The sequence below is a fragment of the Plutella xylostella genome, chromosome 14 (assembly GCF_932276165.1).
Source record: "Plutella xylostella chromosome 14, ilPluXylo3.1, whole genome shotgun sequence".
NCBI classification, from domain to species: domain Eukaryota; kingdom Metazoa; phylum Arthropoda; class Insecta; order Lepidoptera; family Plutellidae; genus Plutella; species Plutella xylostella.
Window position 1 is genome coordinate 7,782,007 of NC_063994.1, and position 27,746 is coordinate 7,809,752.

Sequence of the window (27,746 nt, forward strand, 5' to 3'; positions counted from 1 at the left end):
AGGTGAAGACCTCAACGGCAACAGCGGCGGAGAAGACAGGCTTCTGAACGGCAATGTTGGCGGAAGAGGCACCGGATCTGGAATACCGTTAGGCGCGAGTAAAGTCCAACTTGAAAAGCGGCAGTTCCTGCAACGAAACCAGCTCCCCACGTATCGACTTGTTCTTTCCTGAGGATTCAGCTGGGGACGTCGAGAGAGTGCCACAGATGCTGGGCAAGTTTGTGTCACTTAACTGTGTCCCAGGCGATACAGCGCTTGTGGAAAGGTCACTTCACCCGTGCCAGGCACGGATCACAACACGGAGAGCCACAGTTACCAGTTATAAGCTCATATAAATGGACGTATATTATGGGCGCTAGGGGTGTCTCTCGACGGTGGGAAAGTCCATTGCGACTTATTGGCCATTCACCGCCCGCCTTAAACTGGGCAGCCCCCAGTCAATTAGGTACTGACCCGTCCCTCATTGTTGTGCTTTATTGGGGTAAATAGAGCAGCAAGTAAATTGTACAAATGATGAGTCATTCATTTACCCAACAACAAAACAAAACATAAAATTGCACCAAACACAACCGACCTACGCTTTGCCACATGGAATGTTAGGACCATGACACCTGGTCAGGATGAACCTGTCGACGACATTCCATCGGTACGAAAAACAACTACCATCGACAGAGAACTGCTTCGTATGCGTGTGGATGTGGCGGGCCTGCAGGAGACGAGACTATCGGGAGAGGGCAGTCTGCGCGAGGAAAACTACACTTTCTGGTGGAAAGGCAGGGACGAAGGCGAGAGACGTGACTATGGTGTTGGCATAGCTATCAGAAACCATCTGCTAGACTGCACTGAATCACCGGTGTGCATATCCGAACGCTTAATTACTGTTCGATTCATGACGGAATCTGGTCCAATCACAGTAGTATCAGCATACGCACCGACCCTTAAAGCCGAAGCACATGTAAAAGAAGCTTTCTACCAAAGCCTGGGCGAGTGCATGGAGGGAATAAGCAAGTCGGATAAGCTTGTCCTACTTGGAGACTTTAATGCGAGAATTGGTCGGTCCAACGAGAACTGGCCAGACTGCATGGGTAAACATGGAATAGGTAACATAAATGACAATGGCCAACGCCTTTTAGAACTATGTGCCACACATCAGCTTTGCGTCACCAACACCTATTTCAAAAACAAACCTGCACATAAGGTTTCCTGGAAACATCCTCGCTCGGGTCACTGGCATCAGTTAGACCTCATCATCACCAGACGGCGGGACTTACGCGATACGCTTAACTCTCGCGCTTACCACAGTGCGATTTGCGACACCGACCACGCCCTCGTCATTGCCAAGACTCGTCTTACGTCCAAAAAGTTTTATGCTTCCAAGACCAAAAATAAGAGACAAGCCATTCTCAATATTCCACGTAGACCAGATGAGGCACAACTAACAAGGTTCCATGAATTTATAGAAAAACATTTATCGGACAGCCACCTCAAAGGAATAATAGACCTGGAGACACTTTGGAACAAAATAAAGGTGACACTGCTGGTAGCTGCTAAGAGAGTATTTGGCAAGAAGGCTAAAGAGAAGACAGATTGGTATTCAGAGTTCGAAGAACTTCTTCAACCACTCGTTGAGGCCAAAAGGAAAGCACATATAAACCGGAAACGACCACACAAAGAGTGCTTTCAAAATTGCTAAAGCAAACCTCCAGCGTACCGCACGGCAATGTGCGAACCAGTATTGGATAGACCTCTGCACATCCATACAACATTGTCACGACATTGGTGATATTCGAGGCATGCATCAGGGAATCAAGCGGGCCATGGGACCGGTAGCTAGAAAACGTGCGACTATCAAGGACACGGACGGGTCCCCGATAAGCGATAAATCCCTCCAACTAGATCGCTGGGCGCGGCACTACAACAATTTGTACTTTGAGGAGGTAAACATCAGTCCTGAGGCTGCTAGAACTATACCTCATTTTCCTACACTTGAAAGCCTAGATACACCTCCTACATTTGCCGAATTTCTGCGCGCTCTGCAAGCATTAAAAACCGGGAAAAGTACAGGCAGTGATAACATACCAGCTGAGCTGATCAAGCTTCCAGCCGCTACTAATCCCTTATACGTACTGCTGCTTCGCTGTTGGGAGACGGGACGGGACTGTGCCACAGGAAATGAGGGATGCTAACATTGTCACACTTTATAAAGGAAAAGGAGACCGTGGCGTATGTGACAACTACAGGGGAATATCACTGCTTAGTGTCGTAGGTAAAGCTTTTGCCAGAGTCATACTGTCCAGACTACATATCTTGGCTGACAGAGTATACCCAGAGTCACAGTGTGGCTTTCGCGCAAACAGATCGACAACTGACATGATTTTCACTCTTCGCCAGCTTCAGGAAAAATGTCGTGAACAACGCAAACCACTATTTATGGCATTCGTCGACCTAAACAAGGCTTTTGACACCGTCAGCAGAAATGGCCTCTACGAAGTCCTAAATAAAGTCGGTTGCCCGCCGAAGATGCTCGCCCTAATCAAGTCCTTTCATGATAACATGCGCGGGTGCGTTGTTTTTGATGGGGATGTATCAGCAGCATTTGACGTCAACCGTGGAGTAAGGCAAGGCTGCGTTTTGGCTCCAACTCTCTTCGGCATATTCTTTTCGGCGCTTCTATCTGCTGCCTTTGATGGATCCGAGGAAGGAGTGCACCTGCATACGAGACACGACGGAAAGCTCTTCAATATAAATCTTTTGAAGGCCAAGAGAAACCGTCTTGACCTACTCGTCAGAGAACTGCTCTTCGCCGACGATGCCGCAATTGTGGCCAACACCGAAGAAGAACTTCAGCACCTGGTCACGCGATTTGGTCGGGCATGTGACATGTTCTCAATGAGTGTAAATACCAGGAAAACAGTCGTTATGGCACAAGGCACAACTATTCCGCCTACGATTACACTCAACGAGTCCACGCTGCAAGTGGTTGACCACTTCTGTTACCTAGGCTCAACAACCACGTCTAACTTGTCCAATGACAAAGAAATTGACTCCCGCATTGGCAGAGCTTCAACGGCATTTGGGAAGCTGTACACAAGGGTGTGGAGAAATTCTAAGCTCACCACCCGAACCAAAGTCCTTGTGTACAATTCATGCGTTCTCAGTACCTTACTGTATGGTTCTGAAACTTGGACAACCTACAGAAAACAGGAGCGCCGTATTAACGCATTTCACATGCGCTGCCTGCGGATAATTATCGGAGTCTCGTGGAGGGACAAGGTTACAAACGAATGCGTCCTCAACACCACACGCACGACCAGCATTACTGCCATCCTGAAGCAGAGACGCCTGCAATGGCTGGGACATGTCCAAAGACAGGACACAGAAAGACTGCCCCGTAGAGTGATGTTGGGACAACTGGCCAATGCTACCAGACCAGTTGGGCGGCCATTACTGAGATTCAAGGACTCATGCAAGCGCGATATGGACGACTTCGAGATAGATAAAGATAACTGGGAGTCCCTGGCATTGGACAGACCAGTATGGAGACAACTGCTGCATCAGGGCAAATCAAAACACGATGGGAAATGGTTGGAAAAGTTAAAAACTAAGAGGCTTAATCAACATCTGGAAGCATCGCCAAACCCGAATTATGCCTGTGTCCGATGTGGCAAGCAGTGTAAGGCCCGTATAGGCCTGTTCAGCCACATGAGAAAATGTGGCTCTCAAAACCCACAGCCGCTGTAACAATCATCTGTCAAGATGCAGTGGCCAATGATGATGATGATATAATTAATGGTAAGTCATGACGATCCCACTGCTCTCAAATACTCTGTACATGGTAACTAATAGTTAATGGCCTCAACCATTAATTAAATTGGTTATAAACCGAGTGATGAAATGGATGAAATCCATTAGGCATTTACTTAAATTGGCTGATATATTTATCGCTTCATAAATGTATCTAAACTAACCGAAAGGAAGTGACTCAGGGGGTCATTCTGAAGAACATTTGTTCGTATTGCCTATGATTACTGCCTTGGCTAGTCCGCTCCGCTCTGGTGGACAGGCAGCCTCACAATCACAATCACAATAAATAATATGTGGGGACATCTCACACACGGCCATCCAACCCCAAACTAGGCAGAACCTGTGTTATGGGTGTCGGACAGCTGATATATCTACACAGATACATAGATAATGGTAAACCTCAATGTCCCAACCAGACCATCCAGGAAATTCAAAACCCTCCACAAACCCGCCTGCAGCACTAACTTCCGGCAAAATTTCTTTTCTATACGGACAAGTAATGCAATTAACAGTCTCTGCAACTCAAGCGAGGTCGATATATTTGGCAGTAGTTTAGAAACGGTTAAAGCAACTTATATACGCAATTTCGTATCGTCTTTGGCGTAGCGGAGTAGTAGTGAATTATTTTTTAAGCCTAAATCAACTTAATATATAAATCCATGTTACAAATGTGTATTTACAATTAGGTTAGGCTTCATTAGTTAAATGTTAATTTATAGTACAATTAATTAAATCGAACAATTTGGTTACGAAGTTAGGAATGACTGATGTTACTATAATAAATAATATTTTTAATTTAAATTAAACAATCCATGTTTAATTAAGTTATTTAGTAAAAAGTTTAAGATATGTAGTTATTTATCACATTGTAGTGTAGTAATTACAGTAAATTACTATTTAAGTAAAATAACAGAAACTTTGTTAAAATTGTTAGCATAATTAATTATGAGTGTACAATCTTGTGCTTTTTATATTATTAAGTTTTTTATTAGTGAAAACTGATAATTGGCTTTTAGCTATACTTTAAAATTGCAATCCAACTATTAATAGCTGTAAGTTTTCCTTAAATGTAAAATAAAAAATAAAAATAAATACATATTAAATAGATAAACGACAACCAGACACAAGGCAAACACAAGTGCTCATCATACGAATGTTTGCCCTGGGCGGGATTCGAACCTGCGGCCCCATGCTTCGGAAGCATCTTCACTACCGCCTAAGCTACGGTGCCGTCGATACAATACACGTTGTAAAGTAAATACCTACCAATTAATGTCATCCTTATTTAAACAAGTTCCAGTAAATAAAGTGCGTTTCGCTGTAAGGCTCCCAAACTTGGGTAAATCCGATTTACTCTGGATTAGATTCACATCGTTTAGTTTGCCCTTTCAGTTCAAGACCCCCATTTTATTTATCCTCATAGGTAAGAGTGTCTATTTTTGGAAATAGCTAAAGCTCCCACATGAATAGGATAGGATTAGCTAAACATACGTTCAACCATTTAAGTAGCTATATTGTTTATCATATTTTATGTTTTATATTCATCCCAATTTAGGGTTTATTTATTTATTTATTTATCTTTTATTGCACAATTAAATATACTACTAATGTAATTATGGGTTCTGTTTGTAAAATTGCAATACCTATAAATTATAGCTAAAACGTACGATATTTCGTACTTTATATCTGAACAAGGGTTTGTCATTGTGGGGAGTGGTTAGACAGTCAAATCTGTTAGTCTAAACACTACTTACTGACTGCCCAAGTGCCCAGGTGGGCCGGACGTATACAATACAGTACAGCAGCTGCAACACGGGTTTTTTATCGAGGTCGATAAACTATTCCACGCGATATAGTGATATGTAGCGGCAGCTGGTAAAGTACAGTTGGCACCCTTTTTGTGCACCTGTGATGGTATAGTGATGTACAATTCCACATATATTCGTATGTAAAATACACATTTTTAATTTGAACTTGTACCTAAGAGCGATGTCGAAAAACCCTATTACTAGTTAAGGCAGATAGATATACAAATAAACAATATACATGTTAACAAACAATAAACATTCTGGAAAACTCTAACATTTTAAAATGTACACTTCACGGGAATTTAATATTTTGAACTAATAAAAACTACATTCCGGGAAATCTGTGCTAGGTACATTTTAGGAATTTAACTTTACGGAAAATAATATTGATGCATTGAATTTTAGACGAGTTATTGAAGCTACATGAAAATTCGTATCCAAATGAAAGAATTCGTTTTTTTTATAACATTTTATTAATACATTTATCCTTACAATAAAATACAAAAATATGTACCTACTTATAAGTATAAAATTCATGAATAAATATTTTTTCAAGTCCTCAGTTCTGGCGGGAAGCTGAAACAAACAAAGCAGTAATCAGTATGCTAATAATTTGAATAAAATTAAAACATTTTTCACCTCATAACAAAATTTTGAGAAGGAAAAAGTCTTATAAAAAGTTTATCTTTCAGTATTTTTTTGTTACATTTTACAAAAGTATTTTTTAAGATAAGATTTGTTATGGAAATAGATTGTGAACTGGATCACAATCAGCACATAAAGCTTGTGAGAAAAAATACACGTAAAATCATACAACTATTGCTAACGTTATTTTGGTATCACTTTATGGAGGATGCAGTAAGCTAAAATAATTGAACCGTGAGTTATTAGTTTACACAACTCATGATGAATGCGTTTCTAACTTACGAGTACATACAACACCTCGCAGCAGTATGACTCTTAATACCGCTCCGTAAGGGTGATATTATAGACATTTCTTATGTGAGACTAGGTATATGTGAGGTACAGGAAAAGCAGAAATCAAATAAAATAACGTGCTGTATTGGGTAAGTAGCGGCTTCGTCATCCGCTTCGGATCAAAGAAGCGAAAATAAGATCACGAGGATTATTTAACCGTGACCCACATCCTGTATACATTGGTACATAGAGGTATATGTATACATGATGGTGGAATATTATCATTGATTTCACGATATCAGATTTGCCTGTTGGTGGTCTTCATAACTTTGATACATAATTATGAGGTTATTGATACCAATTTTTTTTCGCGAATTTATTCATATTAAAATTAATATCGTAGCATAAAATTTACCAGAATTATGTGGTCATTTTGTGTCATGATTACAATTTGCTTTTAAGAACAACCTGTATAAATTGACCTCACCTTCGTTTAAATAGTAAACACTCTGAGTATTTTTCAGGATCCTATTTTGATTTTTCATTATTCATTTTCCCCTCTCAGAAGACGAAAACATGGTCAGGAAACCTTCGATCCTGAAACATGAAAATACCGAATGAGTTAAGCCATACTTATTTTTGACAGGTAAGATAAAATTCTTACCAAAAGTATGTTTTATTTAGTGGTGGTACATAAGTAAAGCAGGTTCCAAGATTATCAAAAACATTACAACTCTGGCTTAAAACATTCAGGTACTTTCATGTAATTTGGCTACTTCTATTTTTTCATAATAACTACTTTATAACGACAAGAGCAAGGCTCTTACATTTAAGAAGAATAAAAGTTAATTATTTTCTATTTTAAATACAGTGGTCCTGGGTATATAGCTATCTAGCTAGATACCCAGGACCAGATAAGTAGATATACTTATTCATAGTATAATATACAATCTAAGAACTTTATCGCAAACAAGATAGATGACTAAACAATATTTTAAGGTTCAAAAAAGGAGAAAGATTTTCCTATGTATGTGTTTTTTTATTATATTATGTTCATATCGATACATACAAAAAAAAATATTGTCACGGAGTGATCAGTGCACCACAACATTAAGGGTGGGTTGCACCATTTAACTTTAACTATTACAAACGTCAAATCCCTTGACGAGAGAGATTTGACGTTTGTAATAGTTAAAGTTAAATGGTGCAACCCACACTAAGTGTTTGCACTGGAGAAGCCTCTATATATATCTCTTTAGCTAACCGTACTCACTTGGGTTGCACGAGATGGAAGGGCATCCGTCTGACCGCCTCCTCCGCGATGTCCAGGGGGAACGCGAACTCCGCCATGTTCTGATTCAAGCAGTTATTGTATGTGGACGCTAGCTGGCAACGCTCCGTTATACCTGGGAATAGTTAGTTAATTAACAAGAGGTTTGTTTTTTTTTGCCATACTTTATTACAATATTTTTTTACCTCCTCTGAGTTGACTTGTAGAAAATGCTTTTAGCATTAGTCTCACCTTTTGTACATTTATATCCTATATTTATGTAAGAGAGGAATAAATAACTGTACCATAGTGCGTTGCGTTGCGTCGTCAATGCAACATGTCATAATAAAAAAAGGCAAACTACGCAGCAACGACGCTACGACGACGCAACGCCCTAATACAGTGTTTTTCAACCTTTTTCATGATGCGACCCCCCTGGTATAAAAAAATATTTCGCGACCCCCTTGACCCTTTCGGTTTTTTATCATGTCATTCATTCCATACGACGTATTTATGGTCTCCATGATTAGTATTCGAAGTAGTACATACTTATCGGATTTAAAAACACATTATTTTACAATTACTTACATCGGATACGTGTGGCCATGTACAAACGTACGTACGACTAATGCCATTGCGACCCGGAATTTCTTTTTCGAAATTAGCTTTTTCTTTTCTGATTTTTTGAGCATTTAATGTTCTCAAGGGTGAAATGAAAATAAAAAGACATAATATCTGGCTTTACAAAAAAAATTATACTTGTGGTCTTCGTCTTTGAACCAGACAGGAAGGCCTCTCACGCTGCGTTTGCCTATTCGTGGTCTCTGCTCGAGAACTCGTTTACCCCAACGGTTATCGGTTCTTCGGCAGATATGACCAGCACACTACCACTTCAGCTTGCATATTTTGACAGCTATGTCAGTAATCTTAATCCTCTGACTGACGGAAAACCTCATTTCTGATCGATTTATCAGAGAAACCCCAAGCATAGCTCTCTCCATAGCACGCTGAGCTTTAAATCGGTGGACTAGTCCTACCGTCAATGCCCACGTCTCTGCACCATACGTCACACTGGCAGGACGCACTGGTTGAGGGATGGCCAAGGAGAATATGTGCTGACGAAGTTTCCCGAATGCGTGAACAACAGCGCCTTGCAGCCCCCTTGTCGAAGTAACTTCTGCCTGGCCGAATAGTCTGCCAACTTCGCTTGTTGCCTCACCAACGATCACCAGCTCCGGTTCGTCTTGTCCAAGTTAAAACCCCAAAGCCTACACGTTGGGAAGCAGCATTTAAGCCACTTCCATCATCCATCTGAGTTCCTGCAGAGATTCTGCCATAAAAACGATGTCGTCCGCGAAGCAAAAAGGTGTGACATGTACTCGCCATTTAATACATACGCCATGTCTGCTCAACTCGTCGATATACCGCCAATCGATTTGAAATCTCTTCAACGCTTCCAAAATTGCCCATGTCTCGACGGAATTGATGACATTTTCATAGTCCACAAAGGCTAGATACAGAGGCTGATTATACTCTTCCGTCTTCTGTGTAATCTGCCTTACTGTGTGGATGTGGTCTATTCTACTAAAACAGATCCACGATGGGATAATTTAATTAATAAAAAACAAGCTCAACCTTCGCATTTAAGAACATTTTAAGTAAAAGTATTTTTAAAGTAAGAGTCAAACTCAACTCAAACTCAAACTCAATTTTTTTTATTCATCGTACAAATATAAAATTTTCTGATGAACGTCAATTTTTACAAATTACTCTCCGTTCGGATAAGGGGGGGCTCTTTCTGTCTAAGGAGAAGAACGGAGGCAAGAAACTCCTGAGCCATCTTTTCAAAAAAAGACTTAAAACTAGTTGGTATACAATACATATAAGCTTAATAATTATTATTATAATAATATGAGCAGAGCTAACTACTTATCACAGCCATGCATTAACGTCCTCTAAGTAATCATCAATTTTATAATAAGCTTTTTTACTGAGTTTCTCTTTAATGTAACACTTAAACTTATTCTCTGGCATTTGAGCAACTTCTGCTGGAAGCTTATTATAAAATCTAATACAGTACCCTAAAAACGATTTATTAACTTTCGCCAGACGCATCGCTGGAAAAGCCAGCTTATGCTTGTTCCTGAGTCTTTCTTAATAAATGAATACAAATTGTCTTTATTGGTTTTTTACTAAAGTTCCCAGATTTTCGCCTTTGGCGACCCCCCTACAGAAGCTTCGCGACCCCCTGGGGGGTCGCGACCCACAGGTTGAAAAACACTGCCCTAATAAATGCCTCTACACCTAATACTTACTTACAAATTATAACGTTGCCCCACAAAATTCGCTACAAAAATACATATTTTTCTATAGTTATTATTATTAAAAACCGGATTAAGGGCAAAACATATTTGGTTTTCAATTTTGAAAATAGATAGGTAAAGTGTGGTTGGAGGCGAATTGGAGGTGGGTTGGAGACAGATTGGAGGTGTGTGGGATGCGAATTGCAGATGGGTTGGAGGTGAATTGGAGGTGATTGTTGACGAATTGGAGGTGGGTTGGGGAGATTGGAGGTGAGTTGCAGGCAAATTGTAGATCGCAGTTACCTTTGATGCTGCCGAGACACACTCGGGAGACGGTGTTGAGTTTCTTCACCACGCGGGAGTTCCGGCCGTTGACCAGACCCGCCAGGTGCACCAGCAACTCGTGGTTGATCTGATTGTTCAGAAACAAACACATTACACCTTTTAATGACATAATGGTAGCTATTCTGAAGGCAGAAATTCTAATTTTAACACTGTCAAACTATAAATTCTGCTAGCAAAAAATGACATTTACGGGAACACTCATAGAGTCGAATTTTTATTAAAGAAATTAAGGTTTTGACAGCTCTAAAATTAGAAAATCTGCCTACAGAATCGACATCATTATTGCATTAAGTCCATCTTTTGTAAACTCTTTTTTTGTAATATTTAAAGAATTGAATAAAATATCATCATCATGCTGAGAGAGTTGTCGGGTAAGTGGGCAACCCGACTGTCAGATGTTTTCAAGCTGCCCGGAGGCCTCTGACTAGGCTTAACGACTGCTGCCGAAGCTGCAACCGGGACCGACGACTTAACGTGCCGTGGAATAAAATAAATTAAATGAAATAAAAATAATAATGAATAAAATAATAAGCTAATAAATGTTCCTACATACCTAGCGACACATGCTAGGCAATACGCGCGCGACGGCAACACGAAAAAATATAAGGAGCACTTTCTTCTATTTAACTTGCGAAGTAAGTAGATTTTTTAAAATATTCGTCTTTCAATATGAAAGCTATAGAATTCTCGTTCATCATTGCATGCCTTCTAGGTGAACAAATAAGTTTAGTAAACAAAGTAACCACCCGTAAAAGTTGTGAAATCCTTCAAAATATAACTCAAGTAAAAACTTGGAAGTTTAATTAAAAATGAATCTTTCAGGAAAAATGTAGATTTGCTTACTAATGAGAAAATCTGGACTAACTGCGGACAAAGTAACGACATTTTGTTAAAAAATTAAAATGCATTCTCGTTTTTTTTTGTTTTTACTACATTTCAGTAGCTTGTGGCTTGTTTTGTTGTTTTTTGATTTGTTAAAATTATCTGATAATTATACAGAATGCAACATTTTGGGTTAGATTTAAGTTTCAAATATCAATAACATTGACTAATGCCTACACCTACTAGCTGTGGCTTATGGTAATGGTGGTATGTGTTGTTTTTTAATTAAAATTTCTATAAATTCAATTTGCAAAATTTATATAAGTATAATAAATTACGAGAACCTAGTCATAAAAGTTATCTGTAGTTTACCAACAGTAGTTGGACTTACACTATGTATATTCCTTTGAAATAGCAACTAAGAGCGGCTTTGGAGAAATTAATTAACAACAGAAGTTATGCCTTTGTTGTGTGAGCGCAGGTTATAACTCGATGTCAAAGCGGAAAGCGCCATCAAAATCAGATTAGTCAACCATGAAACTAATCAGATATTACAGTTCGGAATTGGAAATCAAATAAACTTGAACAATGAATGAACTCTGAAAGCGTTTAAACTCGGGGAAAGTTTTATTGGGGAAACTTTGAATGTTGTCGACAATTTTAGACAGCGGAGGTATTTGATGACTTGGTCATAAAATTTATGGAGTTCGGAAGAAGTTAAACCTTTTTTAATTTTTTGTATTTTTTACTATGGATAGGTATTATAGGTTACATTGCCTTGGTTGATGACGTCAGACTGCTTCTTATCAGATAAATTACCTGCTCTACGTAGCACCTTACCTTGCCATGGCTAATGAAGTTAATCCCAGCCGTGGTCTATGTCACTCTATCTGTCGAAAAACTAAGTTTAGGAGCGCTGTTGCGCGAGCCACGACTCTATCTCGTTGTACTAAACGTACCGATTGCACGACAGCTGTCGTTCGTTTGTTTTTATCAGTAAGTATAGAGTAACCATCCTGCATCTTACCTTCCCATGGTTGACGACGTCACTCTGCTCCAGCATGCAAGCCGCGAAGCACTGTCCCGGACGGGTCTCGGGCGCGGTGTTGGTGAAGTAGGCGCGGACGTCCTTGGGCGCGGCCTTGACCTTGATGACGCAGGACTGCGCCATGCGGACCAGCGCGTCCAGGTGACCTTGGACCTGGCAGAGGAGAGGACAGAAATTTGATACACGTTGTTATGGTCACAATATTTGCTACCGTACCACCACCGACACATTAGCAATAAACAATCCATAAGCAGCGTCGCTCGCCTGTGAAAAATCTGACAGATCCATACAAGTTACGTCAAATTTGACAAGCGAACGATTGCTTATGTTCGATGGTCTTAACCCCATTGATAGAGTAGTCAGAGGTGCAAGCGAGCCACCTATGAGAGGTATCAACATTTTGAACTTTGTATACTCAATGATGTTACCTCACGATGTTTTCCTTCAGGATTAGGATTTGTGTCTTTGAATTCCAAACATAGATGAGCACATAGATAGATAGGTAAATAGATAGTATATTTAATTGGAATTACCAATACTTTTTTATGTGTTTGTGTGTGTGTATACTCGTTGAACTTAATTAAATAGGATTATTAGATACATAATTTCAGTAGGAATATAAATCAATAATCACCCACATTTGAAACACGAGTTCCCAATTAGCGGCAGTGGTCATATTATAGGGAAATAGGCAGTAAATGTTATTCCAATATGTATTTCCTTTATTAATTCGGACGCCGTAGGTCAAATGTTCGGTCATTCAGAGTAGAGACATATTAGATTATTCGTTTTGCAATAGATGGTTATTTATTTGTGTATGTAATCACAGATATTGAATAACTAGCTTTTGCTAGTTAACTTACGCTTTAGCTTATTATACGTTGGCTTATTAACAATAACTCACATGCATTTTTATCCCGATAAACCTACCCATGAGAAAATCTTTTACAGCGAAGCGAGGGTCGCGATAAAAGCTAGTTTATCATATTCCGTCGCTTATTTAATATGACACGGAAGAGGGAACACAAACATAAAACCTATTTATTGTACTAAATATGGATTATATTCGAATTATACTGCCTGTTCTGCTCATTCCAGCGTTTAGAAGGTTTTGTCACTGTGGCAGATTTATCACATTATATTAATAAAGACGTGTTGTAATAATATTATATAATCTGTTGTTTAATAGTGCTGATAATGGTAATCAAAGACAGCCTATTATCTTGTCTAATGGCTTCGGATATACAATACGTATCTATCTTGATATTGAATCGTGGTGGCGTGGCGTAACGGATAAGATCTTGAATCTCATTCGATAGGCTGTGGGTTGAAATCCTGCCTTCAATAAATTCTTTAGAAACAAGGAATCTAATTAAAATTTACACCACGTGCTCTTACGTTGAGGAAACACATCGTGTGGTAACCTGCACATTAAGATTTTAGATGTGAACCTTGATTGAATGTAGTCAGCTGGCGACCTATCACGTGGGAACAAATGTACAGCGAATAGTAGCGACACTTGAGTCATCTCTGACTTCCCCGGGATAACAGAGTTGTGAGCATTATTACGAATGTCTATGTAAAAAAATGCATAATTGTTTATTTAGGAAACCAAATCTCAATGTAATTTCATAAACAAAACACGATCTTTGCGCATTGATGCATACATAAATAACGACGCCTCAAATCTCAATCGTTCACAAAGTTCAAAGTGATCCCTTTCAGAGTACCTCGGCCACAGACAGTTGTTTTGAGAGATCATTAATTCTATGCCAAATCCTGCTTCCCATTTCGATTCCCATCAATGGGGTCTATTCGGGGTCTGGTTGAGTTCCAGTGATTGATGTAATTGGCTCGTGAATGCCGTCCGGAGCAGGCACGGCCTTTCAGTTGACAGCTTGTTGTAAAATGCCCCCCCTACACAAACATGGCTAAACCCTAAACTACCTAACTGCTACGTAAGCTGCCTAATCGCTATGCATTTTTCCTCCCTAACAACCCTAACTGAAGTGAACGTAACGCTAAATGTGTTTTGCATTATTCGTTTGGCCAATACGTGATCGTCTAGTCTAGTGGTTAGGACTCTACATTGCCGATGTAACACAAGTTCTTTTAGGAGTTTGAGAGAATCCCTAGCCTAGCTCATAATACCTAGCCTATCTATTTGTTAAGACAACAGAACAAAGCACAACCAATAATTATTTCTTAATATTACTATGATTTAGAAAGACAAAATTTATTAAAATAAATATAAAATTATGTACTAAAAATGGTTTGTAGTTAAAATAAATGGTATATATGAATGTGTATGTAAAATTATGTTATAAAAGAGTTTGTAGTTAAAATAAATAGTATATAGGAATATGTATATGAAAAGATGTATAAAAAAGTTTGGTAGTTTGAAAGGAAGGTATGCCCCACCTCGCACACCCTATGAAGTTCGACCAGATCTATCCGCCAGACCCATTTACCTCTCTAGCCCACTGGCTCCTTTCAAACTGGTCTTGTTAGTATTTAGTCAATCTTTAGACATAGATCTATTGATTGGGATTCAGATGATGCTAATGATATATAATAGATATTTGGCACGGGTATCCCCTGAGCCTAGTTATGCACTTTGGACACGGACATTTCCTGAGTCTACTAATGCATTTTTTTGACACGGATATTTCCTGAGTCTACTTATATAAATAATATAATGTGTAATAATTATTTGGCACGGGTATTCCCTGAGCCTATATATGCACTTTGGACACGGACATTTCCTGAGTCTACTAATGCATTTTTTCGACACGGATATTTCCTGAGTCTACTTATGTATTACCTCACAGTACAATAGCTTCCAATAAAAGATATTATTAAAATATTATTACTCTCTCCCATTTCAGCTTGTGTCAAGGGCAATCCCTCAAATGTATCTCCAAATTGTAGCTTTCAGAGTTATGTGACAATTAATATTTTATCAATGCTGACTTGTATCCGCCATGGAATTCCTACAGACCGTTGGAGACGGGACTTCCCTCTTCTCTTGGTCTCACACAGCACAAGTGCAACATTTATCAATAAATAACTGTCATCATGTCCTCTTGTATATAGTAGATCAATATAAAGAAGAATCCAATTCAGCAACTGCTTTCCTTTACCCAAGCTGATAAGAAATCAACTCAATTCACTAATTAGTAATAAGAAGGTTATGTACTATGAAAAATACTGTATTTTGTCTTAATCAATCATATAGGAAGTTTAGTTAAAATATAGATGAGTTGGTGCCCTATGATCATCAACCAACCATTTGACTATAATGATATAAGTAATTGAAGGTATTTATTTTATTTAAATGATAAGGTATAAAGTGAGAACAAAGTTGGTGCTTCTATGCCACCATCAGACTCAATGAACATATTAAATTTTAATTTTGTTTAATAAATATTATCAACTTCTCATCCAAACCCAAATCATCAATCTCTGAATAATTATGTAAGAATTGTTATAGTAAAAATAGTCATAGTCAGTCAGGTTAGATGTATATAATCTATGTACAAATATATATATATATATATATAAATTTATATTTATGTAATGGGAAGGCCGTACATGTACGTTATTCTGTTGTCCAACATTTAATTAACCGTTTTAATTCTAAAGATATATAAAACTATGATTCCTAATGATCCCTGATTTATAAATTAAGCGCCTTTACCTATTTCATACTATAACAAATAACACCAGTTCTCCAAATAGCAACTAACTAATAAGTATAGTAATTTAACAAACGACTAATATATTACCGATTATCAACATAAAACATGCCAGGTCCCTATATCGTAGAATTATCAAATAGTATTCTTCAACACATTTACTACCTATTTATATCGCCATCCGCCATACAAAGTGAACTTTTCTATTTCAATTTGAAGATATTATCCCATTTAACCCATATTAACAAAGAATTAACAGTAATCAAGTCTTCTAAGTTCAATAGATACCGAAATATGCCTGCGTCATCTGTATAATATATTATAATTTTATACCCTATCTCCTATATGAACACAGTTTATTTATTTATAAGATAAGGGCACATAAAATACAGTAAAATATAAAATCAATTCACTGCCAAGGAAGATGAACGGTATATTAAGTAAGCCAATCTTAAGAAGGTAAATTGAAATTAATAGATGCAAGTTCATCAATCCTTTCAATGAATCAAATGCAACCATATTGGACCTTTAGATTCAATGAACCTTAGTTTACACAATATGAGAATTACTACACAACATTCCACTAGTGGGACGGCTCATGTAAAGATTAGGAAGGATGATCCAATTTAGTTTATAAGAAAATTCCACCTACCTGTAGCTTAGAGACCCCACATATTAACCTGTAAGAAATCACGCCATCCCGCCAACTCGTTCAGGAGATGTAGGGTCTCTTAGCTTTACTTAACTCGACAGCACACGATGAAAATGATAAAACCCTCAAATCTCCAGGATCACTGCCCTTCTGAGCTTAAATCCTGAAGGTTTCTTAGGGAAAGCCACTGTTAGATTTTACTTACATTTACCTATTTATTTCTTTATAATTTTAGCATTATAATATTATGAGTGATAATTACCAATTATTCTAACATATTTAAGAATCGCAACCCACCCCCTAATTAACACATAATAAACCGCATTACTCTGGGTATTTTTAGTTTGTTGATTTTGTTTAGTTAATTTTAATTTCTCTGATTATTTCTGGGTTATTAAATTTCAAGAATTTGTTACGAAACATAGTCTTTGTAGTAACAATGGAACAAGTAGTTAATTTCTAGATCCAATAAACAGTCCCAAATTTCTATAGATTTTGCCAACGACCATAATTCATATTATAATAGTAGCCAACACCAATAATCAAATCTTGCTAAAATAATCATCATGACTTAAACCTTTAGATTTTCTCTGCATATTTATTTAAGGTTATAGCCAAGTAGGTAAATAATGAATTACTAAATTATCTTAGACCCTGGTTTTGATTAGCTTACCCTTTCTATTTGTCTGCCTACCAGTACATACTCATAATAGCTACCCTTTACCGGAATAACAGTAACATAACTCTAAATTAAACGTGTCGGATCGAACGACAACGGGGCCGGGGTAAGTAATCGACTTCAACGTTTCATTATTCTTATCAAACTATAATTGAAATAATTATGAATAGTTTAAATCCAAATTCCTCATAAATGCTGTAAAAGCTAAGTCAACTCGTTCGTCAGTACATATTTATCATCATCATCAGCCCTCTATCGTCCACTGTTGGGTATAGGCACAGTATAATAACTAGGCTCTTTCCTTATACCTAGTGAAATATTAATTAAATAAAGAAAGATATAATTTTAAATTTAACGTGTCGAATCGAACGACATCGTGGGTAAGTAATCTACTTCAACGTCTCATTATTCTTATCACTCTGTAATTGAAATAATTATTCATTATGTATATCTAAATTCCTCCTAAAATACTGTAAAACTAAGATAATTCTTACGTTAGTACATATTTAAAGATCTTCATCATCATCAGCCTTCTATCGTCCACTGTTGAACATAGACACAAGATAATTACTAGGAATTTTCCCTTATTCTTAGTAAGATATTAATTAAGTACAGGGAAATATAATTTTATAATAAATGTGTCGGATCGAACGACAACGTGAGGTTTCATTATTTCTGCCAAAGCATAGTTTAATAAGTAATTAACCAAAACCGGAATTTCACACATTCTACAAGAAATAACCTACTTGGCTTGATATTGACCTAACAGTGGCTAGTAAATTTGCCTAAGGTACTTACCTGAGTTCTGCAGCCTCGTGCACACTATGAATATCACTGTAATGTAATTCTATTAATTAAACCTGAGGAGAGAAATTGATAGAACACCCTCTAAAGAAAATAGACAAACGATCCTACAGAGTTTCCACTCTATCAATTATACCCGAATGCCCCGAGCCGAACCCCATGAGTCCCTTTTATAGTCGCTCCTTCCAAGCTACCCCCTAGAGACGACCATATTATCGATCTATTGATTATATTTAGCTCTCACTTATCCAACACCAAAGGGCGCTGATAGTTCTTTAGTAGTCTATTACATGTCGAAATAGTTCACATGTTGTACAACAGATGGCGCTATCCATAGATTATTATTTCTATTTCGATCTATTCTCTATCCTACTTAAAATAGATGCCGCTAGTAGTAGGTTAACATGAATAACATGTTTGTTGAAATTTTCCTATTAGGGAGTCCTACTAGATGGCAGCAGATGGCGCTTTACACAATTAATAATAATTAGTTAAGTACAATCTTATTTTATTTTATTGAACATTATTAAATTTCGGATTAAAGATACCCTGACCAATGTGAGCCCCGTCCTTATTACAATATAATATTATGTTCTATTACAAACATGCATTTAGCTATAAAGCACAACCAATGAAACAATGTATAATACTTGATAGACTACGTTCCGTTACATTGTGAAGGCTTCGAGTGCCAAGGAAGTTGAAATGCAACCTGCTGCTGTTCTATTCTTCTCCTTAAAAAACAGTCTCAAACTGGCATTTTCCATTTAGCTAATTATTTGCCAATATAATGTGCTGCATAACTAGCTATACACTTTTGTACCTTATCAAACTATGTCAAACTATGTATTATATGTCAATATCTGAATGAATAGGTAGTTTGTGATTTTGACAAGGTACAAAAGTGTACTTATAGCTTATGCAGCTGACTGTACATTAATATAACACAGTATACGATGCAAAAATAAGGGCTCTTCCAAAAGGTATTGTTCACTATGCTTTCCCCGACTATACTTACTCAGGCTCCGCTAATATGCACAATAGGTAGTTATGGATGTATGTATGTGTTCCAGTAGCAGATGTCAAGGCAAGCCTCATTTAACCGAGTTAACACTTCAGTACGCACCCTTAGCTTGGATAAAATATTCGTGTCAGGGTGCGTTTTCAGACCATTTACTGTTATTGAGAAATAAGCTGAACTGATGAGTGAGTCTTAAAACACGTTGACTCAGAAGCGGGGAAATATGCAGGGTGACATTTATACAGTGTTGAAGGACGGGTAATGCTCGATATAGTAAAATACCTAGGAACTGCTACATATAATATAACAACTGTTTATATGCATATTGTTAATTTCTTATATAATTAGTAAGTATTATATATATATATATAGTAGTAAGTGTTATAAGTTTATCTGGTTAAGTGAAAGTAAAATCTTAATGAGAAAAAGTGAAAATTCTAAAGCAATCGCTATTACAAGTGAAAAAGATCTTGAGAAGATAAAGTGACATTATTATAATGCGTCCAAAATAACTATAACCCACATGCCTGGAGTAATTGTTATGCTTTTGTTGCTGCATATGCTTAGCTCATACTATATATCCAAAGCGTATTGCTTAAACTCATGGTATGTACAATTTTACACAGCTAGCCCAATCTGCTTTCCTCACAGTTGTCCTACTATAAAGTTAATAGCCAAAACCTTGCATCTAGGTCTCAAATATTATACAAAGATATTTTTTTATGTTATATGTCACAGTAATAATATCACATGCCATATATTATATGTTACATCACATTGTAAAACGCACTTGTTAATTAAAAAACTCAAGCCCAAAAAATATACATGTAAACCATTTCAAATATTAATAATGACCATCATAAACACTTGTAACGCTAATATCCTGTATGTTATGATCATTTATGGGTTACTAAACAATATTATGCCCACACTTGTTGCAAGTGTTATTTATGGCTCTTATTTGGCAAGTCCACTAGGTTCATTATGTACTGTAAAAACAATCTTAACATTCCTTACTGTTATAATGTTGTATCTATTGCACAACTATGTATATGTATACCTTGATACTCCTAAGTTCGCATTAGTGGCACAAACTATAAATCATACATCATTAAATATCAATGAACACTAACAATAATTTATCTATTTATTACCAGAACGTGAGAGGGTCCCGTACAAAATCTCATTCATTTTTCGAAAACGTCTTAATTCACGATTACGACATGATATGTATAACCGAAACTTGGCTTACGGACGGCTTTTACAGCTCAGAAGTGTTTCGCTGTGATCGAGACCAAGTTGCTAGTGGCTGCGAGCGGGGAGGCGGCGTGCTGGTGGCCGTGAGGCGGGAGCTGTGCGCGACGCTGCAGGGCGCGTGGGCGGCGCCCGCTCCAGCTGATGAGCTCTGGGTAAGTATACGCTTCTCCTCCAAGCTACAACATGTTGCTAACCGCGGTTCCGCCGCTTATAGTCCGGGAGCTTTGCATGTTATTTGCACTTACATACCGCACGGTCCTTCGCACAAGGAGCGATTATCTAATTTTTTCGAAAGAGTTTCTGAAAAATATTTACAATTTCCTAATGATATTTTTTTAGTTGTGGGAGACTTTAATGTAAGTAATGCCGTGTGGTACTATGATGAGGAAATCGATAGCATGAATGTTCATACTAATAATGACAATTTAGCCATCTTAACATCAAACTTTATGAATTTATCCGCTTTATCTCAGTACAACTCAGAGTTCAATATCAATAATAGAATCCTTGATCTAGTATTCAGTAACACTCAATGCTTAGTATTATCCTGTGAGTCGCCACTTCTCAAGGAAGATCCTCACCATAAATCCTTGGACATAAAAATACCTACATGTTTTCCTGTTCCTTTAATTCCCAATCAATGGTCCAAAAAAATGTTTTATAAATCAGATTTTGAATCAATTAAACGGGAACTCTCATGTATAGATTGGAATGCTAAATTTTCCGTTCTTAGTGATATAAACCAAATTACCAATTATTTTTATTCTGTCTTAAATGATTTAATTGAAAAATATGTTCCTAGTCGAATCGTGTCATCGAATTCTAGATATCCACCCTGGTATAGTAAATCTCTTATAAAATTAGATAAGGAAAAAAATAAGTTTCACAAAAAATGGAAAAGATATCAAAACTTATCAGATTTCTATGCTTTTAGATGTCTTAGAAAACGGTTAAAGAAAATTGAATTCCTAGCACATCAAAACTACATAAAGTTTAGTGAAGAACAAATAATCGTTGATCCTAAATACTTTTGGACCTACATAAAAAGTAAAAAAAGTAATTGTAATGAAATTCCTAGCGAAATGATTTACCAAGGAAAAACATTAACCGATGGGAACCAAATATGTAACTCTTTCAATGAATATTTCCACTCAGTTTTCGTAGACGACACACATGACCAGGCCAGATGTTCATCAAATCCCACCACACCAATGACCTTTAGCTCAGCTATTAATATTAACTCAATACCAATTGACTTGGGCAGAACTCTGAAGGAACTTAAATCAGTAAACGTTAATAAAGGAGCGGGCTCTGACAGAATACACCCGCTAATGATATCTAAATGCGCAGAAGAGCTATCAAAGCCACTATTCCTTATCTATAAGCAGTCACTCAGCACTGGCATCTTCCCAGCTATCTGGAAGAAGGCTCTTATTACACCCGTTCCCAAAAACGCCAAAAGGAACTTAATCACAGAATATAGACCCATCTCAAAATTGTGTATTTTTGGTAAGATCCTGGAGAAGATTGTAACTAACAATCTTACATCACTCTTGTCTAACTTTATCTCTAACGATCAGCATGGTTTTAGGAAATGTCGTAGTGTGGAGACAAATATGCTAACTTTTACGGAATTTCTACTAAGTGCCATGGACTGCAACCTACAGGTAGATGTCGTGTACACCGACTTCTCCAAAGCCTTCGATAAAATTAATCATAATCACCTAATCAATAAGCTGTGGAGAGCCGGTGTTCACGGCAGCCTGCTGCGATGGATTGAGTCCTACATAAAAAACAGAAGTCAGGCTGTATGTATGAAGGGATACCAATCTAACTATTTAAACGTCAATTCAGGTGTACCGCAGGGATCCCACCTCGGGCCCGTTCTTTTTACGCTGTACATAAACGATATAGGTGAAAACCTTACCAGCAGTCATCAATTACTTTATGCTGACGACACAAAAATATTTAGAGTTGTAAACGACATAGAGGACTGCAGAAAACTACAATCTGATTTAGACAAATTAATTCATTACTGCTCAATTAATCAACTATTCTTGAATATAGAAAAGTGTTTCATAATCAGTTATACTCGTAAAAATAAGCCAATGCATTTCCGATATTGCCTTAATGAATACTCTCTCATACGAGTGAAAAGTATTCGAGACCTAGGAATAGTTATGGATGACAAACTCTCCTTCAACCTTCACATTGATAAAATCGTAGCACAGTCGTTTAAAATGCTTGGTTTTATTAATAGAGTTAGTAAACCTTTTAAGAACACACATACCCTGAGGATTCTGTATTTCTCTTTCGTCAGATCTATTTTAGACTTTGGATGTGTCATTTGGAGTCCAGTATACCAAATACACATCGACAGAATAGAAAAGGTTCAAATGAAATTTATTAACCTACTCAATCATAGGGGTTATGAGTACTCTTCAGACTATATGCAATCATTGAAACACTACAACTTATCATCTCTGTATAAGCGACGCTCTTATTTTGACCTCTGTTACCTTTACAAAATTCTCAACAATACTATAGACTGCCCAGACCTACTGCAAAAGATCAACTTTATTTCGAAATCTAAATTCATAACGCGCCCCTCTCGCGTTGCTAAACTAAATAATCAATACCTACATGTGTTTGTGCCACCTAATGCGAACAAAAACTATACCCGTAACCGCTTTCTTATAAGGAGCCAACAAACTTATAATGTCAATTTCTGTAACTTAATGGATGTAACATCCGATATTGATATATTTAGTAATGCCTATGGCAGGTTTAAACATCTAATAACTAGGGGACTTTGTGATAAGGATGAATCATGATAATTATTCTCAAACACTAAATTGTGACTCGGTACTGGGTACCAATTACTAACCCATGTTTGTTCACGCTAGGATTATAGTCAGGTAAGGCTAGTTTGCTGTGTATAAATACCCATTTTTATATCCTATTTAATACATAATTTACTTACCTATTGTAATAACTTTATAAATACCTACTTAGTATGAAAACTTGTTTATCACCTTAACCACTTGCGCTCATTCAACAAGACTGACCAAAATATTGTAAGTAATAATAATACCTATTACTATTATGAATAACGCATAGATATCTGCAGTTCGTTGACGGTATGAGTGTGCTTGGCGGCCGAAATACTTTTTATGATTATCAGTCTGTATAAACTCGATTAGCTGCTCTCGAGTGTACTCTGGCTGCTAATGGACTGTAGTTACCTACCTCACCCAACTTCAACTAGCTATAAGTTAATCAATTGTTTGTGATTATTGTCGGCACTATAGGTCTATAATAATACCACTATATATGTGTAAAATTTATTGTAAATGACTGTTTGTTGCCAAAATATAAATAAATAAAAATAAATAAATAAATTAGTTTGTGTATAATGTATACGATACTTATAGGTTTGATCAACGCATATAAACGTTATCACTTCATAAGACCACAAGAATAAAATAGGAACTTTCTTTTGAATTTTCATAACGAAAATAAATAACTAAAATAGTATCCGAGGTCAAATGGACCCTTGCAAGCAGCAAGCGTGCACTGCAGGGTTAGTTTCCCTATGACGTGCGACTGCTATTTGTGTCCGGTGCTTCAATGACGTACGGCCCGGATGCCGGGATGGCTATTAGAATACGACCCCCGGCGCCGGAATCAGCCTGTTTTTGGCAAGTTATTGTAACATAGAAGGATTGTGGGAGGAATTAGGATCGTACTTTTGGTTTCCGAAGCCTTTCCTTGTTGTTGTTTTTCTTTTTTCATGAATTTCCAAAAGTTAAGAATTATGTGAAGTAAGTATTACTCCTTTCGGCTTACTCATTTAATCAGCCTGTATATTTTATACGAAACATATTGATTTCTGGTTGGCACACATTGGTTTCAACAGATAACGTGTAGAAGTACTATTAAAAACCCCCAATTCAATTATATTTAAGTAAGTCTTTGAACGTACAACAGGAACGTATCGTGGTTATACATATTTATTTTCTGGAGATTAAATACCCAATCTTCCTGTTAGCATTTATCCGTCTTCACAGAAAAAGTAAGATAAGTATCTTAAGAAGAACTATTAAGTAATGAGCAACTCGCCCAAGTTCTTCTGAAAGTTAGTTTTCCTGTAACTTTTTGGTTAATTTAATCTTCATTCAGTTAGTTATTCTCCAAACGGTAAATGTACATGAGAATAGTTTCAAGGTCACGTTTTTTTTTTCAGAAAGTAACAAAAACTACACCTGGAGGTGGTTTTGCGGTGACAAAACCTGTGGCGTGTTGAAAGGATTATTAGCCAATCAGATAAGTAGTTAGGCACTGACTGCCCAGTGTATGTAGTATTACATGTTACACAATAGACTTTTTAAAGACTATCCTCCTCTATGGTTGCGAAACGTGGAAGAAACAGGTCTAAACCATTAATAAGCTACAGGTTTTCGTAAACTGATGCTTATATGCAACTAGCTGTTCCCGCGCGCTTCGCTTCGCCTTAAAAAGTTTTCCCGTGGGAATTCCGGGATAAAAAGTAGCCTATGTTCTTTCCCAGGGTCTAGACCGTATGTATACCAATTTTCATTCAAATCCGTTCAGTAGTTTTGGCGTGAAAGAGTAACAGACAGACAGACAGACAGACAGACAGACAGACAGACATGCAGACACAGTTACTTTCGCATTTATAATATTAGTTAGGATAGAGTGCAGTTCCTAGGAATCCTTTGGTTTGACTTTGTCTCCAACGATGAACTTTGGCGAAGTAAATGATATAGGTACTTAAGGTCTAAAACTTCGTATATTTTCATTTGCGCAGCATACATAAATTATATGTCACCATACGTAATATGTTAGAATATTTGCATATTTCACAAGATATATATTCAAGTTATTATTAACTTTGCTAACTCAAAATTTATGTTACAACTTAAAATTCAAAAGGCCCTTTTTGTGAGAATTTGTCGGTATAAATTTTCTTAGAGATTGTTTTATGTATACTTACATAAAAGTTGGTTTATTAAACTGTAAGTGATTTAAGTTTCTCTAGTACTTTCCCCACTGAACTTCCATATCTCAACCCCAAATTTACTTGTATTCGTATCAAATTAATTAGTTGAATTTCGAGGAAAGTTTTTCCCATAGTTTTTTCCTACGCTTAGGAGCGCTAACAACGATTCTATTTCGTACATTTGCACATGTTCGTTTGTTTTCGTAATTACAGTTGCCGCGTCACGGGTTACTTATCATCGTAGATATAAACATCACTATGTCGCGATTCGCCATAAATACGGCTTTGTAATTACCGCAACGCGTATTTCACGAGTTTATCGACATCGATAACCAACCCGTGCAGCGACAGCAGGTGGCATGGTTACCTTAGGGTCCTCGAAGTCGACCAGAGCCCCTCCCAGGTACTGCTGAGCCTTTAGGGCCGAGGCACCCAACCACAGTGACGTCACCGCTAGCAACAGGGTCAATAGTGTTCTGTAACAAAAGTATCATGCTGGTGACATATTTTTTCAATATTTATGACTTAAAAGGCATGGTACCTTAGAGTAATAATCATGTCATGGTACACACATTATAGGGATCTGAAGGTACGACCTAGTATAATTATGTGCCATACTCTTGCTCTTACAGTAAATCAGACCAAGACCACGGTAAAATAACAACCTAACCCTGGTTCTAATATCTAACTTTCAGCAATCATTTATATAGGTACTTATACTACACTTTGTATACTTATTTCAAAGAAGAAGTAACCAACATAGACACATACTCATAAACTTTCGGCCACACAACCAACAGATGGCAATAAATGTGCAATACACAGAACATGGATGGAACCGAAGTAAATTTATATGAAATCCTACATCGCGGTAATAAAGTTTCTCAGCTACACTGCAATAAATACAAAGCCTATTCTGTCTATCTATTCTACATAGACAGTGGCTATTCTGCATACATAGACAGTGATGTCGATTCTGAAGGCGGAAATTCTAAATTTAGAGCTGTCAAAACCTTAATTTCTTTGTTTAAAATTCGACTCTATGATTGTTTCTGTATATGTCATTTTATGCTAGCAAATTTTTTAGTTTGACAGCGTTAAAATTAGAATTTTTGCCTTCAGAATCGACATCAATGTCTATGTAGAATGTAGATATAGACAACGTAACTGTCTGTCTGTCGCTACTTTCGCATTTATAATATTCAAAAAATTCAAAATTCAAAATTATTTATTATGCATATAATACAAAAACATAATTATAAAATATACACCTTGCCCTTACAATTTTACAAAATTTTATAAATAAATAAATAAATAAATAAATAAATATGTGGGGACATCTCACACACGGCCATCCGACCCCAAGCTAGGCAGAACCTGTGTTATGGGTGTCGGACAGCTGATATATCTACACAAATACATAGATAGATAGATACTAAATATAAATATCAACACCCAAGACCCGAGTACAAATACCTGTGTTTAAACAAATATTTGCCCCAGCCGGGAATCGAACCCGGGACCTTCGGCTCAGTAGTCAGGGTCACTAACCACTACGCCATTCGGTCGTCGTTATGTTTATAACTTTAGCGGAGCGGTGGTAGCTCAGTCGGGTGAGCGCCCGCTTCTCAATCAAGAGATGTGGGTTCGAATCCCGACGCTGACATGTACCAATGAGTTCTTTTAACTTAAGTAAAATGTATACCATCGCTCTTACGGTGAAGGAAAACATCGTGAGGAAACCTGCATATCTAGATCTAGCACATCTAGATATGTGAACCCACCAACCCGCAGTGGACCAGCGTGGTGGGAAATGGTCCAAGCTTAGGAAGGCAGTTTAGACCTTGGGGATATGCACAAAGGTTCCACTCGAGAGAGCCAGGTGCAGGTACTTACACCCCCACAGAGAATAGAATAGAATAGAAAAGAATGTTTATAACTGATATTAATTATAGTGGCCCCACACTAAGCAAGCTTGTATCGTGGGTACCTTTACAAAGATGAATAATAAATAATAATTAGGATTTCATAATGTTTATTTGTAATGAACTAATGAATGAATTTAAACCTCAGAAAGGAAATAGACCGACATTTTATACCTACCACGTAATCCCACTTTGTATATACTAAATTCTATTGAGAGTTACACAGCTTCTTTTATAAAAGGGGTCCTTTTCACGTTTCCGTCATTAATAACATTATCTGAAAACCCTTCAAACAACATTCTACAGCCGTGGAGGGTGACTCTATATAGACGAAAAACTAACGAATGACAGCTGTCGTGCAATCGGCAC

At 37.2% G+C, this 27,746-nt stretch overlaps 2 protein-coding genes across 2 annotated transcripts; one reads left to right on the forward strand and one right to left on the reverse strand.

The window, feature by feature from the left end:
- The first annotated feature begins 1,793 nt into the window (after positions 1 to 1,793).
- Positions 1,794 to 3,741, forward strand: LOC119691490 (putative uncharacterized transposon-derived protein F52C9.6). Its single transcript, XM_048625562.1, has 2 exons — positions 1,794 to 1,937; positions 2,392 to 3,741. Exons 1-2 carry the CDS (start codon positions 1,794 to 1,796, stop codon positions 3,739 to 3,741), a joined length of 1,494 nt encoding a protein of 497 aa, XP_048481519.1.
- A 3,337-nt stretch (positions 3,742 to 7,078) lies between these two features.
- LOC105391759 lies at positions 7,079 to 26,055 on the reverse strand. The gene is made up of 5 exons (XM_038120649.2): positions 25,820 to 26,055; positions 12,298 to 12,471; positions 10,407 to 10,515; positions 7,804 to 7,936; positions 7,079 to 7,127 (listed from the first exon to the last, which is right to left on the reverse strand). Exons 2-5 carry the CDS (start codon positions 12,439 to 12,441, stop codon positions 7,079 to 7,081), a joined length of 435 nt encoding a protein of 144 aa, XP_037976577.2. The 5' UTR covers positions 12,442 to 12,471; positions 25,820 to 26,055.
- Positions 26,056 to 27,746: the final 1,691 nt, after the last annotated feature.